Source organism: Trichomonas vaginalis, chromosome II, assembly GCF_026262505.1.
Source record: "Trichomonas vaginalis G3 chromosome II, whole genome shotgun sequence".
NCBI lineage: Eukaryota > Parabasalia > Trichomonadida > Trichomonadidae > Trichomonas > Trichomonas vaginalis.
Genome location: NC_067204.1, coordinates 7,244,366 through 7,261,551, shown reverse-complemented (window position 1 = coordinate 7,261,551; position 17,186 = coordinate 7,244,366). Strand labels below are relative to the sequence as shown.

The following is a 17,186-nucleotide window of genomic DNA, read 5'->3' as shown; positions in this document are numbered from 1 at the left end:
TTTATATTTTTAGCTCTGAGTTCTCTTGTAAGCCGTTGCATTTAATATTTTCTAAAAAGTCAACTTCAACAGTCATTCGCACTGGTGCCTTCAGTTCTACAGGCTCGCCCTGAAAGTCAACAAGTCTGAATTGCATGTCTTTCAAATTATGAGGACTAATGCGAACCCATTTACCTAAATGAGTTGCTATGACAGGAACGTTTGGAATGAACATTGAATTTACTGCATAACAGAAAGACTTATATTCTACTGAACCTTTACTATTAACTCCTGAAATACCTGTGACATTAGCTATTTTAGACTCAATGTATAAACAATTACCATAACATACGTATGGAACAGATTTCATCTCAATCGTTTTGTCAACACTTTTCAAAGGAAATGTCATATGGTATGCTCCCAGAAGCAATTGTACTCTATGACTCATTCGTGTTATCTTAAACTCCTTCGCATAACTGAACTTCAAAACTCCTGCAATAAGTTTAACATTCATTAAGTTTTCTTCGTTATCCTTGTTTATTGTAGTATTTATGAGAGCATTTAACACTCCAGCTAATGTTTCCATCTTATATTCTACATTATTGTGAAATCTTATCTCGTGCTTCTTTCCATCTATTTCAATCTCCATGAAATCTGTTTCATCTGTTATAACGAATGAAGCGATAGTATTGAAGTCAACCATTCTGAATGCAAGCGCCTCATTCTGTAGACCTAAGTTTGTTTGTAGCTTTACTGTCCCGTATTCGTTTGGGTCTGTACTTTGCAAATAGAACAACATTTTATTCTCATTAAAATATGAGTATAGCTGCATATGCGTATGAAGCTGACAGAGCTAAACGTTTATATTTTGGTCAATACTCTCTCACACTTACTGACAAATATATTGTTATCACTGATGGAAATACTGAGAAATACATAACATGGAAGGACTATGAAAAGTTTGACCCTATTTTAACTCCATGTACTATGCCGTTTATAAAGGACGGTGAAATTATTGAAAAAGATAATACAACCGTATATAGGTCTGTTTATGAAGCATTAGAATATATGTTGAATCATAACCCAAAAAGATTTGACCCAAGCACTACACCATGTGCAATGCCTTTTATTAAGGACGGTGAAATCGTAAGAGTTCCGGATTCAACGGTTTACACAGCTGTTCAAAACAGTTTACAAAACATTTTAGCGAATATCTTTAATTCAGAAACTACAGAAATAAAATTACCGTATATAACAGATGCTAAAGAAATTAAATCAAAAACGACAACATTATTTACGTCACTTAATGATTTAATGACTTATATCATTAATATTCCTGCACCAACTACAGCATTTGATCCAAACTCGACGGTTTGCAGTGTACCTTTCATAAATGACAGTTCATTAATTACTTTAAGGGATTCGACAGTAAATGAATCATTAAAGGCGTCATTAATGAAAATCATTGATTTTAATTCATTCACGAATACATATAATTCATTCATTAATGTTTCATATGCTTCTAAAGAAGGTGAGCCAAAAACTATTGATAAAGCGGTGTATGAAATAAAAGCATCAACGACGAAATTGAATTCGTTAACTTTTGACGGTGATAGTTTCGTTAATGACATAACATCGGGGAAAACAATTTTAACGAAAGAATACTTAAAATCTCATGTTAGTGAGTTCGTTGAAATTGAAAAAGAAGGTGGAATTAAGTTCGATCCACTGAATTTCATTTTCAGCTTAGCGAATGCGGGTGTTAGTTTCGCTGAATGGACAACTATACAGAGTGAAGAACGAAAATCTAAGTTCTTTGTAATTGTACCCAACATGTACATATAAGAAATATTCACTCATTTTTCTCGGATTTATCCTTTTAACTATTTCCTCATCAGCATCAGGATTCAAAAAATTGGCATATGTTACGTTTGAAAAAATGCGTTCTGGATGCATTCCAAGAATGTATGGATCATAAGAATAAATATATTCTATCAATGATTTCTCGTAAGGAGTAAAGCACACGAGACTCTCTCCTGTATTTATTCCACACATTAATTTTTTTGATCAAAAAAATTGACAGATTTTAAGAGAGCAATTACAACTTTTTGACATTCTCTCACAAAATCAGCAAATTCTTGTTTTAATAATAAAAAAGTATAACATCCACAGAAGGTACTACATGAGGATTTATAATAACTTTAGTTATGAAAATATTAATTTTTCACCTTTTTAGATCATATGATAGTAAGATAGAGAAACCCATGTTCTCCAAGCAATTGAATGCTCTTAGATATAACTAAAAAAACAAGAAAGAAATATGTCTTTTTCATATTCATAAAAACGTCATTTAAAAGCAATTTTATAATAAATAAAGAAAAAAATAAAAAATAAGAAAAATACTAAAAATCATTCTGTGGAAATTCGTCATTTGTTTGAAAGAAAACTGAAATTTACTTTGAAGGTTGTTCATCCAAAGGTGAGAAATGAACGTTGTAAAGGATAGCCGAACCTCTTGGAACCAAATCTACATTGATTTCAGCATCCTCATCCTCTTCAGCAAATTGTTTTTCGCGTTGCAAAGCGAGACATTCGAAATCCAATGAATTTTGATTGAATTTGATATGTAAAGGAATATAATTTATGTCAAGTTCTACTTCACTAGTGATTGCCTTCTTTGTGATATCGTAGATCTGTACACAACTCTTATTCCTTCCCAATCCACCTATCGCGAGCAATGTATAATCAACATCACCAGTGAAATGATGCATGCAAAATGCAGTTGCAACACTGTAAGCTCTGTCGATGTGGAAATACAACTGCAAATCTTTTTGTTCATCTTCAGCAGCTTTAATTGTTTGGTATTTATAAATTCTCACTGTGCAATCAAGAGAACTAGAAATGACGTAATCACCCAATCTCTTAACATTCGTGATTCCATCTGTGTGTCCTAAAATTTTCTCAACAACTTTTTGTGTCTTCGCGTTGTAAATATACATGATTGGATATCCTCTTGATGCTGCAATGATTTGATTACCTGGCAAACTGCAAACTTGTGTGAAAACAGCATTTTCACGGTTTGGAATCTTTGCGTCGATCATTGCTTTCGTTGGTTTTCCTGCGTGCCAGTAAATACTTCCTGCATCGTAAGAGTTCTTCTTTGCTGTTTCATTGAACTCTTTGTAGAGATCAGCTTTTTGATCTTGATCTTTTGATGACTTTTCCCAGAAGTATAATTTACCGAGAGCCGCAAGAACAACGTAGTTTTCTGTTACAGCCAATGATGATTTCTTTGGTATTTCTGATTGTTTGTTGATCTTCTTCATATAAAATGTTTCTCTGTTTTCAAGAAATTCTGAATCATCGGATTCAACAAAATCAGAAATATCAAATCCATGGACTCTTACATCAGCTGCAATCCACACTTTTTCTTCATCAATTGCTATGGATGTAGGTGGTGAGAAAACAGCTAATTGGCGAACTTTTCCTTTGTAATGCAACTCAGTAACATTCTTTTCACTGTTGAATTGTGCAACAACAGGTTCATAATCTTTGTCATATGCAACACATTCAACATTCTTAACTGTTTTCTGGGTAACTTCGCCATGTCCTGCGTAAATTGGCTGTACAAATGGTAATTTCTTCTGCCAGTTTCTGAAAACACTTTCAGGAACAGTTATTTTTTCTGAATTTCTGACAACTTTGTCAGGTGTTTGACCAATTCTTCCTGTTGTGTACAAAGCAGTTGTTGTTGATACCTGGCGTTCTATTGTACGTGCAGAAGCGTTTGTAATGAAGCTCCTTGTGTGATCAACGCATTCGATGTTGTTTATCTTCAGTCTGTTTCTTAATGTGTCTAATATCTCCAGGGAATAGTCTTCATATGTTGTTTGCTTCTTAAGACGGGCTTCTGGATCTGGCAACTCTTGTATCTCGTGTAATTTACGATACATGTCATTGAGATACTGATATCCTTGGAATTTGTAGTAATCAATGTTTTCTGTAGTGAGAGTTCCTTCTTGGAGAGTAGGAGGTGACTGGATTTGGATGCCATCTGTGTCTTTATCCTTTTCATCCTCTTCTTCTTGTGGTTCTTCAACTTTGAAGTTGAATTTCGTGTGGGCATTTGGATCTTCTGTCGAAACTATCTGGGATGAGGATTCTTTGGATGGCATTTGGGAGGGTTGCTTGGGAGGAAGCTGGAATGTAGGCTGTGGAGCGCTTTGGACTGGTGTATCTTGTGGTTTATGAGGAGGAATTTGGAATTGAGGAGGTTGCATAACAGGTGGCTGTTGAACTGGCTGTACTTGTGGTGGAGGTGGTGGTGTAAATGGTTTCGGAGGTTGGGGTGGTTGAATTTGGGAATAATCTGGAGAAATTGGGGGCTGGTTGTAATTCTGTGGTGTGAAAAGAGTGGGTGGTGCGAATGGCGGCTGGTATGGATTGGCGCTTGGCTGTTGTGGGCTTGGATTTGGAGGGGTTGATGGTAATTGGTTATTTTGACTAGATAAGTAAGGTGGGTAAAATGAATTCTGCATGTTTGGAGTTGACATTGGTGGCTGTGGAGGTGTTGTTGGCGGTTGGAAATTCATATTCTTTTTCTGATCAACAGTTTGTTGGTTTTGTTGGCTATCGAGTGGCTTGGCACTTGGATTTGGCAAGCTGTTCGTAAGAGGAAAGGCTGTGTCCAAATCAAGCATCATTGATGAATTCATTCTTGACGGCATCGAGCTACTGTCAGGGAAATCGTATGATGTAACATTTGGAGTTTCACGCTGTTGATATGAATCTGGAACAATCGAAGGTGCTGGCTTTATTTCTGGTAAAAAACTTGTATTTTGGATATTTGTTTGGTTGTTCGGTGGGAAATAAAATTGTTGTGGTTCTACCGGCATTGGAGTCTTAACTTGAGAAGAATTTTGTCCTGCATTATCATTGCCTTCATCCTCACTTCCTGAAGTACCTAATATCTTCTTTCTGTTATTGTTAAACCACAATCGCACATTTACTTGTGTCCAATGGCCTGGATTAGTCTTACTTAAAAGTTCCCATGTTTCTTTGTTGATTTGTTTTCGTTGTGGACTACGCTTCTTGTACTGAAAATACTTCTTAATATTTTCAACTAATATGTCTTGCTCGGCTGGAGTTGGATAATATTTGTTAGTTTCAGCCATTTAAAAATGTAAACTTCACAATTATTTGGCGGGATTTTACTGGCCTATAAGAACCGAACAAAATTGGGTTAAAGGCAAGGCAAGTGGGGCTTCCAGGCGCGTTGCGCCCTCTAGCCCCTAAAAAATTTCTGAGGACGAGCCAGCCGGTGACAAAACCAAAACCGTTGCTATTTACATCAGGTGAATAACTGGTGAGGGCTTCCAGGCGCGTTGCGCCCTCTAGCCCATAAGAAATTTTGCCCAAGACCCAAGAGGAGGACCGAACCCCAGCCGACCAGCCGGTGACAAAACCAAAACCGTTGTTATTTACATCATATTAATGGTGTCACTTTTTGTGTCGCTTTTCACAAATTATATATGTTTTCATGTTTTGTCACTTTTCTATCACTTTTCGAGTAAAAACATTTTTATTATTATATATAAATGAATTTTACAAAACCGCCGTTACCGTTCTTTGGAAATAAGAGTAGATGTAAAGATATTATATTGAGGTGAGTGGGGCTTTGGCTTTGGTTAGCGGTTGAGAATTGTTAATGTTTGAATTGTGGTTAACAGCGTTGGCTTCCATTCGATAAAAATGAACTGACCAAAAAAGACAGATATTTAAATATTTGAGATAAACCGTTTTCGTCAACGGTAACCCCCTCTATTTTTTTATTTTATTTAATAGTTACCGTGGGAAAAACGGTTTATCTCAAATATTGAATGAACTATAAACGTTTTTTGTTTTCTATATATACTTTTTTGTCCAACGGTAAAACTTTTTACACAACGGTTTTTGAGAGTCGTCGCCGTTGACTTTTTTGTAGAGCGCTCAAAATAGTATAACTTTGTCCGGACAAGTAAGGGTCTATCGTCGCTACAGGAAAAGTTACAGGCGTTCCAAAGAAGTATACTTTGAGAAGCCTTTTCCCACTTATAGAATGAGATAAGACGGTTATTTTACAAAACTGACAACACTTTGACCGAGTAGTTTTTTGTGCTGAACAAAAAGTGTCATATAAACATCTGTCAAAAACCGCCTTTTAACTTCACTTAAAATGCCACGTAAGCTACGTAAGAATATACGTAAGAGGAAGGGAGCATTGAAACATCCAATAGTAAAACTGACACCACAACAACAGTTGCAACAACAAATGATGAATGACCCCACTATGTTGCAACAAATGTCAAGCAACCCTATGCTTTTAAACCGAGTTATTGGTGCACAGAGTGGAGGTTTAAGAGCGGCACTTTTAGCGAAAATGGCAGGCTATGGTGGAGCTGCAGACGGAACAGCTTATAACCCTCAAAGTCAAATGAATTTGAGTTCACTCAAAAATCAAATAACAGATGTCAAAAAGTCAAACATAGACATACAGAAACAAATAAGTGAAAACGAAAAGAAACTAGAATATGACAGACAGACAAAGAAACTAAATGAGTTAAACATAGAGAAAAAGAAGAAAGAAGAACAATTGAAAGAACTAAGTACAGAGGAATATGCGAAAAAAGTGTCAGAAAAAGCAGCAGAAGTAGCAAAAATGGAACAAGATGTTATAAATTTGAAAAACCATACTACTCAATATAAAGTACTGAAAGATGAAGAGATAAAACAAAAAGCCATGAAGACATATATGGATAGCGATGAGTATAAAAAAGAAGTTGAAGCAAATGTAAAGGCAGAAAAACTTTTACAGTTGCAAAACCAAACCGTACAGTATGAAAACTTAGCACAAGAAAGTAAAAATAACGACGCAGCCATGCAAAAGGCAATGAAAAGCGCAGAATATATAAAAGCTAATAATGACTGGTTAGATGCCCAAGCCAACGCTAAAGCAGCCCAACTTATAGGGTCAATAAGGACAAAAATACAAGCGGATGAAGACAGTTCAAATGAAGCTTTAATGAATGCTGACTTTAAGAATGCCTTCGAAGCTCTTCATAGTAAGGTGAAACTAGTGAACGACTTCTCATCTGGAAAGAAACTGAAGTCTGAAGGTTTCGACAACGAGTTAAGAGAAGTAGCACAAAATATGACGAAAATAACAGATGCAGCAACGAGACAGGCAGTTCAAAGTGCCTATGACGCCGTTAGAGCAGCTGTTGTGGAAAGTCAAGAAAAAGAGTTACAACAGATCAAAACAGACCTAGTAAATGCTTTCTTAAAAACGAAAAGTCAGGTAGGACATTATGCTGCAGATGGAACATATGTGCCAGCTGGTGGAACTTATATACCACCAAACCCTCCAAGAGAAGCACCTGCACCAGGACTACCTAAAACATTTACATCGTCACATGGACACAGACACAGGCATGCACCACAACAACAACCAACACAGCAACCAACAGTTCAAAATCCAGCACCACAACAACAACCAACAGTTCAAAATCCAGCACAACAACCAACAGTTCAAAATCCAGCACAGCAACCAACAGTTCAAAATCCAGCACAACAACCAACAGTTCAAAACCCTGCACAGCAACCACAACCAGAGCAAAGACACAAAAGAAGTAGAGAAAAAGGAAACCAAGAATTCTTAAAAATGCTTAAGGAAGATTATGGTTACCCAGATACTCTTGACTTTAGTGACAAATATAAATAAGCTATTAGAAAGTTCAAGGAAGGAAATACTGACCCGAACCTATTTAGCTTTATGGTTCAGCATAAAATCGGATATAATCTCAAACCTGGAAAATACAAGCTCGCAAAGGGATATGATTTAATAGCATATCATCCAAATGACATGAATGAATTTACTCCGAGATATTTGATGTCAGAGCTAAATGATAATTCAACTCTCTTCATGAAACGCGTAAAAAATAGAGACGGAACGAAAGAAGAAAGGTTTATGAGTCCGGATGACTTAGATAGGGAACTTGTTAAAAACGGTCTCGGAATATATGAAATGCCAGCAGATGAGGTACAAGAAACTCCACAGGAAGAAGTTCAGATACAACCAGACATGGAAGAAATAGTTCAGCAACAACAGCTAGAAGAGCCTGAAGGAAACGAACAAGTCCCTCCTTTGGAAACTAACTTCACAGAACTAGATGAAGATTTGGAACAGCCGAAAAATCTTGACCCTCAACAAGAGTATGAGGAGAATATGGAATCTTTCCAAGAGTCTAAGAAAAATTCGGCTGACATAGTAGAAGGATATCGAAAAATGTTCACCGACATACAAAAGACTCCAACATCAGATGAAAATATTCAGCATAGAATGGAAGTACTGAAAGAAAATGTACGCAAATACAATAATCCTTTTTACTTACGACCATATAACGTTCAATCTTTGGCTGAACTCGGTGAAAATAAAAGGTTAAATTTCAACAAAACATATAGAATTGAAACATTGTTTAAAGTTCATTCAGAACTTAACCAATATGGAAACAAACCTACTTTTGTTTCTGCAGACTATGGAACTACAATGAAATGGGGTCATAAAGCTAATCCGGATAGGTGGTTCATAAACTTACAACCTCAATTCCAAGAAGTTGTAGACGCAATGGAAGTGAATGGTGAACCAGATATAACGGGTATTTTCAGCGCGGCTTTAATGCCATTGAAAGATATGAAAGATGCAGATATTTTGGACCAGTATGAAATGAACATGGCTGAGGGAAATATAACACCTGACGTTCTAGAACATTTATCTCAAAGAACTACACAGAACCATAGAGATGGTATATTTGGTGAAGAGTTTAGAAAGAAAGTTAGGGAGAGCGAAGGAAGAGAACCTATTGTACATGACCTTGCAAACGAAAGTTTGCAAAATGTCATAAAAACTTACTTTGCAGACAATGAACTGAGAAGGGATGAATATTTAAGAAAACTCAAATGGACAGTACCAAATGAAATGTTAGTATTGAAAAACATGTTCCATGACAAAATAAAACCAACTACAGAAATAAATGACGCAAGACTGAAACGTTGGGTAAAAGCTTTCCCATTCACAAAAGATATTATTGGTTACATGGAAAGAAAACCAGAATGGCTACAAAAACATATATTTGGAAACGAGCTTATTCCATATGGACAAGCTCTGTTTGAAGAGCTTGAACCGGAAACTCAGGAAAGAGTCATGCAAACAATAAGCGAAGACTCAAATACAAACTATGACAAAATCTTTCTAGGATATAGGTTACCTGAGATGGGCGACCAGAGCCCAAAGGCAAAAAGGACATGGGAAATTTACAACATACTAGGTGAACATGAGGCAAAGATGCTACAACTTGAAGCAGAGGGCAAGTTACCAAAAGCGACACCAAAGAAGAAGAGAAGAGTAGAACAAAGTGAAAGTAGTGAAGAAGTAACTTCATCTAGTGAAAGTAGTGGCAATGAAGGAAAAAGAAGAGTTAAAGATTCAGTTAAAAACTCAGTCAGGAAGAAAGTAAAGCTTGGTCCGAGTGGGTTCTATTATGACATATAAATCCAACTATTCTATATTTTTACCCATATGAAATGTACGCCGCTCAGAATATAACGCCAACAGTTTTGGATGCCATGAACGGAAGTTAGTATGGCTAACTTGGGTACGGCGACACTGCGTTCCACCTTACCCAATATAACCTTAAATATTTACAAAACCAGTAACGTATATTTTACAACACAAACGACAACACTAACTTAACATTAAATATTTACAAAGCCGCCAACCACTTCACCTCACTAACGTTTTCACAAACGACTTCACTAATGTAAAAAATAAACGTTCTCACTTACAAAAGTATTGCAACTCCTCCCATTGCTGTGCTTCACATAACAGCTCATAATCTTCTGACTCACTTTCTTCTTCATATAGGTCAAAGTCACTGTCAAAATAAATGTTAGTAAGTTTTGACAAAGCTAATGAAACACGCTTACCGTTTGTATCTATTGCTTTTATATATCTCCCATTATGTTTGTTGTCATAAACGCTCAAACTAACTTTACCCTTTCTCCCTCGTATCTGATAGAATGTATTTTCACGAGGAACGAAGAACAAATTCTTGAACTCATGACCGTTGTAGTTTGTTATCTCAATAGTTTTCGTCATTTATATAAAAATAAACTTAAAAATTAATGATATCACCACCCTCACACGTATGAAAACATAGCACAAAAATAAATTTAGGTGAAGCGGTGAGATCTCACCTCTTTTTTCACCTGTTTTTTCACCCACTTGAATTCATTGCTTTATAACTCTCTTCCTTGGTTTCTTTTTAGTTGCTTTCTTCACGTCTGTCTCCAACTTGACTGTCTTTCTTCTTCGGCCGTAATGATACCAGTTACTTCCACCAGTCAATGGGTTAAATGGTCTTTCGTAAGGGTTTCCATACATTCCATAGGGACCATACGGAAGAACTACTGATGGAGGAAGAGTTCCATCGACTCTATTTAAATGCATTGTTTCACCTTTCATCTGGTCATTAAAGTCTTTTGCGTGTTTTGCAAACTCATCGTCCTTTCCTAAAGCATTTTCTGACTCAGTCGCAACCAAATTGGATGCTTTATTTATGAGCCCTATTTTATTTAATCTTAACTTCTTTGCAACCCAGCCTCCAATCTTCCCTTTATTTGCATCTAATGTCTTCGAAACCCTTCCTCCACTCATTTTATTTACTGCGTCATAAGCTCCAAGTGCTTTTGCTCCAAATGCTAATGCTTTTGTTCCCATTGCGCCTAAAACTGCCCAAGCTACCATTTACACCATATTAAAATCATCTCTCTTCAATATTATCTCATAAAAGTTCTCGTTACTGGAGAAAGTCAATGAAACATAAGCGTTCTCACGGACTTCGCCCTCACCGCTTTGCGGTCTATCTAACTTATTTCTTATATCATCTATACGCTTCAAAATGTCTGAACAATTGCTAACATCTTCTACAACAGTTATTCATCATGAATGACCTTCAAGAACAAGCTCATTTAATATGCTATTAAAATCATCTCAATAATGAGTCCATCCTTTCCATCTTTAGGTAGCACAACATCTTTCATTGAAGAAGGTTCGACAAGTCTTATGTTAAACTTACTGACAAAGTTTGTTATACTATAATGCTTCGGTGGCGAATACATGTAGTTTGAAAAGACATAATATAGATTCTTCAGCAAATTCACTTATATACTGGATTTTATAACAATGTTCTCACGAGACCAAATACCACCAATTGACAATCTTGTAAGCAATCCTGCTGAACCTTCAACTGTAAACGTCGATGGTAACATTCCACGAAGGTCATCTATTGACATCGTTGAGTCACTGAATTTAATATTTTCTTAAAGCAATCGTCATTATCTAACCATGCAATAGCTTTGAAGTTTTCATTCGAATATACATCTGCTTCATTAAATGTAAACCTGACTTATTTGCAGAGATGACTTTAAAATCTATTGAGTTTGTTTCAAAATTATATGCTATGGTAACTTCTGAAGGTAATGGATGCCCTTCCGCAGTCAGTTGTTCTCTCACTACCGTTTGAAGCTTTGTGTTAAAAACTTTCATGTCATCTCCTGTGTCTAGGTTCACATACACAGCAACAGGAAAACTATCTTGCTTCTTTGTTTCATCATTATATCTCAAAACATTAAAGTTCTTCAATAATATTGTTCTTCCTGCTGGAATACTTCGAACCTGTCTGATTTCAATAGCTTTCTCACCTCCTACATACTCTACCCAGTGCCTTGGATATTCATAAGTTACTGACTTTCTTGAATTTTGGTTGGTTTCATCATAACGTGTTCATAGTATATCTTTATACTCTTGTCAGTTAGACTCGTGCTATGTTCTGAATATTTCTGACTTGCATTTTTAATGGAGATAAATGAAGCATTTAATACATGACGTAGATGAAGACATGAATGAAACTACAGACAAACTTAACTCTTCTCTCATTCTTCCTTTCAGTAAGGACTATGAGTTCTGTTCAAATGGCGTTTATTTCTATTGTGGAAAGATGGGTTCAGGTAAGACATTTAATTTAATTCGTCATATACTCATAACAGAACGTTTAGGAAATGACTCTTACTATGACCAAATCATTATATCAGCAACTTCAGACTCTATGGACTCAACAGCGAAAACATTTATGTCAAAAGTTCAAGCCTCTGTCGTTAAAGTTCCAGATAGCGAACTCATTGAATTTCTTCAACGTTACATTCGACGTAAGAGGAAATATTATGCCATCGTTGAATTTATACAGTCAGGAAGCAAAAGACTTCAGAAGAGATGGAAAGAATTATTGACAAACACCACTTACGTCAATACTCAGGAGTTTACGATATGAAACGACTTACAAACTACATTCTGTCAAAACTTTCAAAATACCCCTTCAAAAAGTATCCTTCAAACACTCTGCTCGTTTGCGACGACTTCGCCGGAAAAGGTTTAGTGTCAAAGCCTGACTCACCATTAGCTAACATCATTACTAAAGTCAGACATTACCACTTAACTGTAGCAATACTTATGCAAACATGGAGGTTTTTTAGCTTTAAACATAAAACGTCTCATAACTGACTTCGTTATCTTTCAAGGTTTCTCACGCTATGATATTGAACTCATTTGGAAACAGTCAGGTATAACATTACCTTTTGAAGAAATTTGGGAAGCATATAAGTCTCTCATCTCTCCTCGTTCATACCTTGAAGATTCATATCATGACTAATACCATTAAAGTCAAAAATATTCCATGGGAACGACCAACATTGTTTTAAAGTTTAAACCTTCAATTGACTGATGGTAAACAAATTCCATGCATCTCTGTCGCCATTTCTGTTAATATTTTTGCTGTCATTCATATCATCCACTTCTCCATCCGTTAGCTTTTGAGGATATGTGTTAGAATAGCTGTTCTTAAATGAAGGCTTCTCTCCCTTGAGAGCATAAACTCTATAACTTTCTGCATACTTTATGTTTGAACCTCCTGAGCCATCATTGACATAAATTTTTATAGGCTTCCACCCTTTGTTCATGTTCCTGCTTCTTCCCTTTGCTCTTTTGTTCAGTAGTTCTACATCTTTATACACAGCACCTGTCTCAGTGAATTCAACAATATTTTCATTCGTTAGCTTTACATTCAAACCCTTGTCGAGTGTATTGTTCATTTCATACATATAAAAGGTTTTTATTCTATATGAAATGAGAAGCAAATCCATCTTAGCTGGTGCCGTTAATGTTCCAATTGAACCAACATCAAATGTTGACTCACGAACGACAAACAATATTGTCATAAAGAACTATAGTTCAGAGTGTTTGAAAGAACCAGAACCAGAGCTGAAATCCGTGAATTTAAACTCAGCTTCAAACGCTAACGCTACATCAGATGTTAAGTTAGAGTATCCACCACTGGACCAAATTCTTTCAAGAGAAGCCAACGACAACCCTTACATAAATGTTCAAACAAATCCTTCAGATAACGTAGACCATTACCTTCTTCAGTTATACCAAACAATTTTACTCAAAGACGATAAGAAGCTTTTGACAAATCTTATAAGCAAGAACCAAATAATTCTAACAAAGGAGGACCTTGAAAATGTTATCTCACGAATAACAGGGAAACAATGTGTCATTGACTATCTCGACCCTGAAATCGAATGCTGTGGTCAAACGCCACCATTCATGAAAATAGGTAACATCCGCATCATTGAAACACCAGGTACTCCAGGAGTTGAGTTTAAGTATAAATATTCGAACGAGTATACAAAACTATCTACTTACTATAAACTTTGCTTGAAATATGTTTTAGTAAATTAAAGCAATTTGTAATATCTATCCAAAACTTCTTCAACAGTATCGAACTCATCTTCATAATGCAAACCTAATCTTATTGACTTGGTGCAGTTTTCACTAACACAATATAGCGCTTTGCGCTCGGCGCCTTTGACGCCTTTTTCTGTTCTCTTGACTGACATAACTAACTCATTTGTTTCATCAAACAGCAACAACCAAAGTTCATGACCTAATACATAACATTCATACTTTATATTTTTAGCTCTGAGTTCTCTTGTAAGCTGTTGCATTTAATATTTTCTAAAAAGTCAACTTCAACAGTCATTCGCACTGGTGCCTTCAGTTCTACAGGCTCTCCTTGAAAGTCAACAAGTCTGAATTGCATGTCTTTCAAATTATAGGACTAATGCGAACCCATTTACCTAAATGAGTTGCTATGACAGGAACGTTTGGAATGAACATTGAATTGACTGCATAACAGAAGATTTATATTCTACTGAACCTTTACTATTAACTCCTGAAATGCCTGTGACATTAGCTATTTTAGACTCAATGTATAAACAATTACCATAACATACGTATGGAACAGATTTCATCTCAATCGTTTTGTCAACACTTTTCAAAGGAAATGTCATATGGTATGCTCCCAAAAGAAGTTGTACTCTATGACTCATTCGTGTTATCTTGAACTCTTTCTTGCTACTGAACTTCAATGTTCCCTCAGAAGAGAGTTCGACATCTATGTTGTCAATAGTTTCTTCATTTATGAGAGTATCTATGACTCCAGCAATTTTATCTATTCTATACTCTGCTCTGTTAGGAAATGTTATAAAACTTCTTTTGTCATCTATTTCAATCTCTATGAAATCTGTTTCATCTGTTATGACAAAAGTTGCGATAGTATTGAAGTCAACAACTCTGAAAGCAAGCGCTTCATTCTGAAGACCTAAGTTTGTTTTGTAGCTTTACTGTCCCGTATTCGTTTGGGTCTGTACTTTGCAAATAGAACAACATTTTATTCTCATTAAAATATGACTATTGCTGCATATGCGTATGAAACAAATGAAGCAAGAAGAGCACATGAACTAGTAAACGAAAAACTCAACTTTAACCATTGAAGGCAATGATTTAGTCATTGACGATGGAAAAACTAAAAAAGTCATTGATTTCGATACTTTTAACACTTATGACCCATTCATTACAACAAGCAAAGTTCCTATTATAAATGATGGAACGGTGCAAATATTAAATTCTACAGTAGAGCCTCATTAGTGAAAGTATTAATGTTCTCATTGAATTGTTAAAGAGCTTTCGATTTGACGACAACATTAAATGCCTAAAGAATTAGTCATGAATGAGAAACAAATTCTCGGCGTTGCTGGTAGCAGTAATGATGTACACCTTATGACATTAGAATATTATAACGAACATAAAGATGAACTGAAAGGAGAGAAGGGTGACACCGGACCACAAGGACCACAAGGACCACAAGGAATACAAGGAATACAAGGACCTCAAGGCGAAAACGGTTTGGATGGAAAGGATGGAAAGGATGGAAAAAACTGCTAAATCATGGATATGGGACCTTATAAATACTGGTTTAACAGCTGCTTCATATGGAGTTCTTCAATACCAAATCGGAAAGATATGGGCGGTACTTGGTGAAGAAGTTTTAAATGACGTTAAAAATGCTTTGAACTTCATTTCAAATGGTTCGGATACTATTAAAACTTTATCTGGTTGGATGCAAGAAACAAGGAGTCAAATAGATACTGTAAGACGTATAGCAAACAATGCACGTACGGGATTGGATACTTTACGACAAGCACAAAATACACTAAAGGAAGCAAATGATATTTCTTGGCTCAGTATCAGACATGCATGAAGATTGGCTTAAAGGTATTGACAAATCTTTAAAAAATCACAGTCAGTCTATTGCTGACTACAAGAAAAGTATAGATTTTTTACATAGTGCTATGGACGTACATGATGGAAGCATAAGGAACTTACTTAATGCTAACAATAACTTACCAGGAACTATTAAAGCATTTATAAAGTCCTTTGTAAAACCCGGTGCTCTAACATTTAGGTCTTTGAGAGCAAGAGCATTGAAGTCAAGAGATGCAGAAACTCCAACAGAACCTACAGAAGGAACTGAAACAACAGAAACTCCAAAAGAACCACCAAAACCAACAGCTAATGAAATATTGTTCGAATATTTTCCAAGGTACTCTGTTCTCATTGCATACATTCAAGAAATACTTAAGAAAGCAGACTTGACTTTAGGAGATGATGAAAGTTCTGTATATCTTTCGTTCCAGTTTCAAATAGCAGAACTTTTGAGACAGATATGCTTAATGTATGACAACATCTCTGATTTCACAAGATATGATGACGACCATGACCCGAACACGGTGAAGAAGAAGTTTTACAAACATCCATTAAGACAGGAAAGGTTTTAACTCAAAGTCTCATTATTGACACCAAAGATGGCGAAGTGGACGTTCTTCAAGAGCTGAAGAAAAATACTTCTTCGGGAGGTGGTGGTAGGCATGAACTTGAAATAAATGAGATAGAAGAGAAATTAGCCGAAAAAGCAGATAAAGAACATAAACACAATATCTCCGATATAAATGAACTTCAAGCTACATTAAATAGTAAAGCGGACAAAAATGAACTTGACGCAATGAACAAAGTTTTGAAATCTCATAAACACAACATCTCCGATATAAATGAACTTCAAGCTACATTAAATAGTAAAGCGGACAAGAACCATGTTCATTATATAACTTCAGACGAACAGATTATAACGGACTACCATGGATATTTAACACGAAGTGATGAAGCGAAGACAAAAAAATGTTAATGAAAGAAGATATAAATACATTCGTGCTAAAGGTTATGACATAAGCTGTACTGTACAGTATGATGTAGCTAAAGCACCAGAAGCATTTGGTTATACCGGTGAAATTTATGCCTCTACTTTCAATGTTAACGGTGTATTAGTTGAACCAAGATTTACTTTGAGAGTTAAGTCAAAAATAACGTTTGAAGATGCTATTAAAAGTAAAGCTGACAAAGTTGAACTCGAAGCAATGAACAAAGTTTTGAAATCTCATAAACACAACATCTCCGATATAAATGAACTTCAAGCTACATTAGACAGTAAAGCTGACAAGAACCATACACATAAATCCTTCACTACTGTTAGAGCAGACGACATAATATTGAACTTTGACCTTGGTTCAAGTGCACCTTTAGAGAATCCAAGTACAAGCGTAAAAGATACACTAAACTCCTTAATAACAAATGTATGAATATGAAGGTCATGCCAGAAACTTTG

General features: G+C 35.8%; 7 protein-coding genes and 1 pseudogene across 8 annotated transcripts, besides 2 other annotated features; 3 read left to right on the top strand and 5 right to left on the bottom strand.

Moving 5' to 3' along the window:
- Positions 1 to 1,776: part of a mobile genetic element that runs on past the window's edge.
- Positions 2 to 778, bottom strand: TVAGG3_0500550 (uncharacterized protein; the record flags this gene model as incomplete). Its single annotated transcript, XM_051236581.1, has 1 exon — positions 2 to 778. One exon carries the CDS (start codon positions 776 to 778, stop codon positions 2 to 4), a length of 777 nt encoding a protein of 258 aa, XP_051094405.1.
- Positions 1,777 to 2,328: 552 nt separating the features above from the next.
- On the bottom strand, positions 2,329 to 5,433 carry TVAGG3_0500530 (RNA splicing; the record flags this gene model as incomplete). Its single annotated transcript, XM_001306241.1, has 1 exon — positions 2,433 to 5,153. One exon carries the CDS (start codon positions 5,151 to 5,153, stop codon positions 2,433 to 2,435), a length of 2,721 nt encoding a protein of 906 aa, XP_001306242.1.
- A 760-nt stretch (positions 5,434 to 6,193) lies between these two features.
- TVAGG3_0500520 (protein of unknown function, DUF4106 family) lies at positions 6,194 to 7,738 on the top strand (the record flags this gene model as incomplete). The annotated part of the gene is made up of 1 exon (XM_051236580.1): positions 6,194 to 7,738. The coding sequence occupies one exon, from the start codon at positions 6,194 to 6,196 to the stop codon at positions 7,736 to 7,738; it is 1,545 nt and encodes a 514-aa protein (XP_051094404.1).
- A 51-nt stretch (positions 7,739 to 7,789) lies between these two features.
- On the top strand, positions 7,790 to 8,229 carry TVAGG3_0500510 (protein of unknown function, DUF4106 family; the record flags this gene model as incomplete). Its single annotated transcript, XM_051236579.1, has 1 exon — positions 7,790 to 8,229. A coding segment is annotated over one exon (440 nt), but the record flags the coding sequence as incomplete, so codon positions are not given.
- Positions 8,230 to 8,641: 412 nt separating this feature from the next.
- Positions 8,642 to 9,565, top strand: TVAGG3_0500500 (protein of unknown function, DUF4106 family; the record flags this gene model as incomplete). Its single annotated transcript, XM_051236578.1, has 1 exon — positions 8,642 to 9,565. One exon carries the CDS (start codon positions 8,642 to 8,644, stop codon positions 9,563 to 9,565), a length of 924 nt encoding a protein of 307 aa, XP_051094402.1.
- Positions 9,566 to 9,648: 83 nt separating this feature from the next.
- Positions 9,649 to 17,186: part of a mobile genetic element that runs on past the window's edge.
- Positions 9,851 to 10,171, bottom strand: TVAGG3_0500490 (uncharacterized protein; the record flags this gene model as incomplete). The annotated part of the gene is made up of 1 exon (XM_051236577.1): positions 9,851 to 10,171. The coding sequence occupies one exon, from the start codon at positions 10,169 to 10,171 to the stop codon at positions 9,851 to 9,853; it is 321 nt and encodes a 106-aa protein (XP_051094401.1).
- TVAGG3_0500480 (protein of unknown function, DUF4107 family) lies at positions 10,304 to 10,792 on the bottom strand (the record flags this gene model as incomplete). Its single annotated transcript, XM_051236576.1, has 1 exon — positions 10,304 to 10,792. The coding sequence occupies one exon, from the start codon at positions 10,790 to 10,792 to the stop codon at positions 10,304 to 10,306; it is 489 nt and encodes a 162-aa protein (XP_051094400.1).
- TVAGG3_0500470 lies at positions 14,337 to 14,857 on the bottom strand (annotated as a pseudogene). Its single transcript has one exon. A coding segment is annotated over exon 1 (521 nt).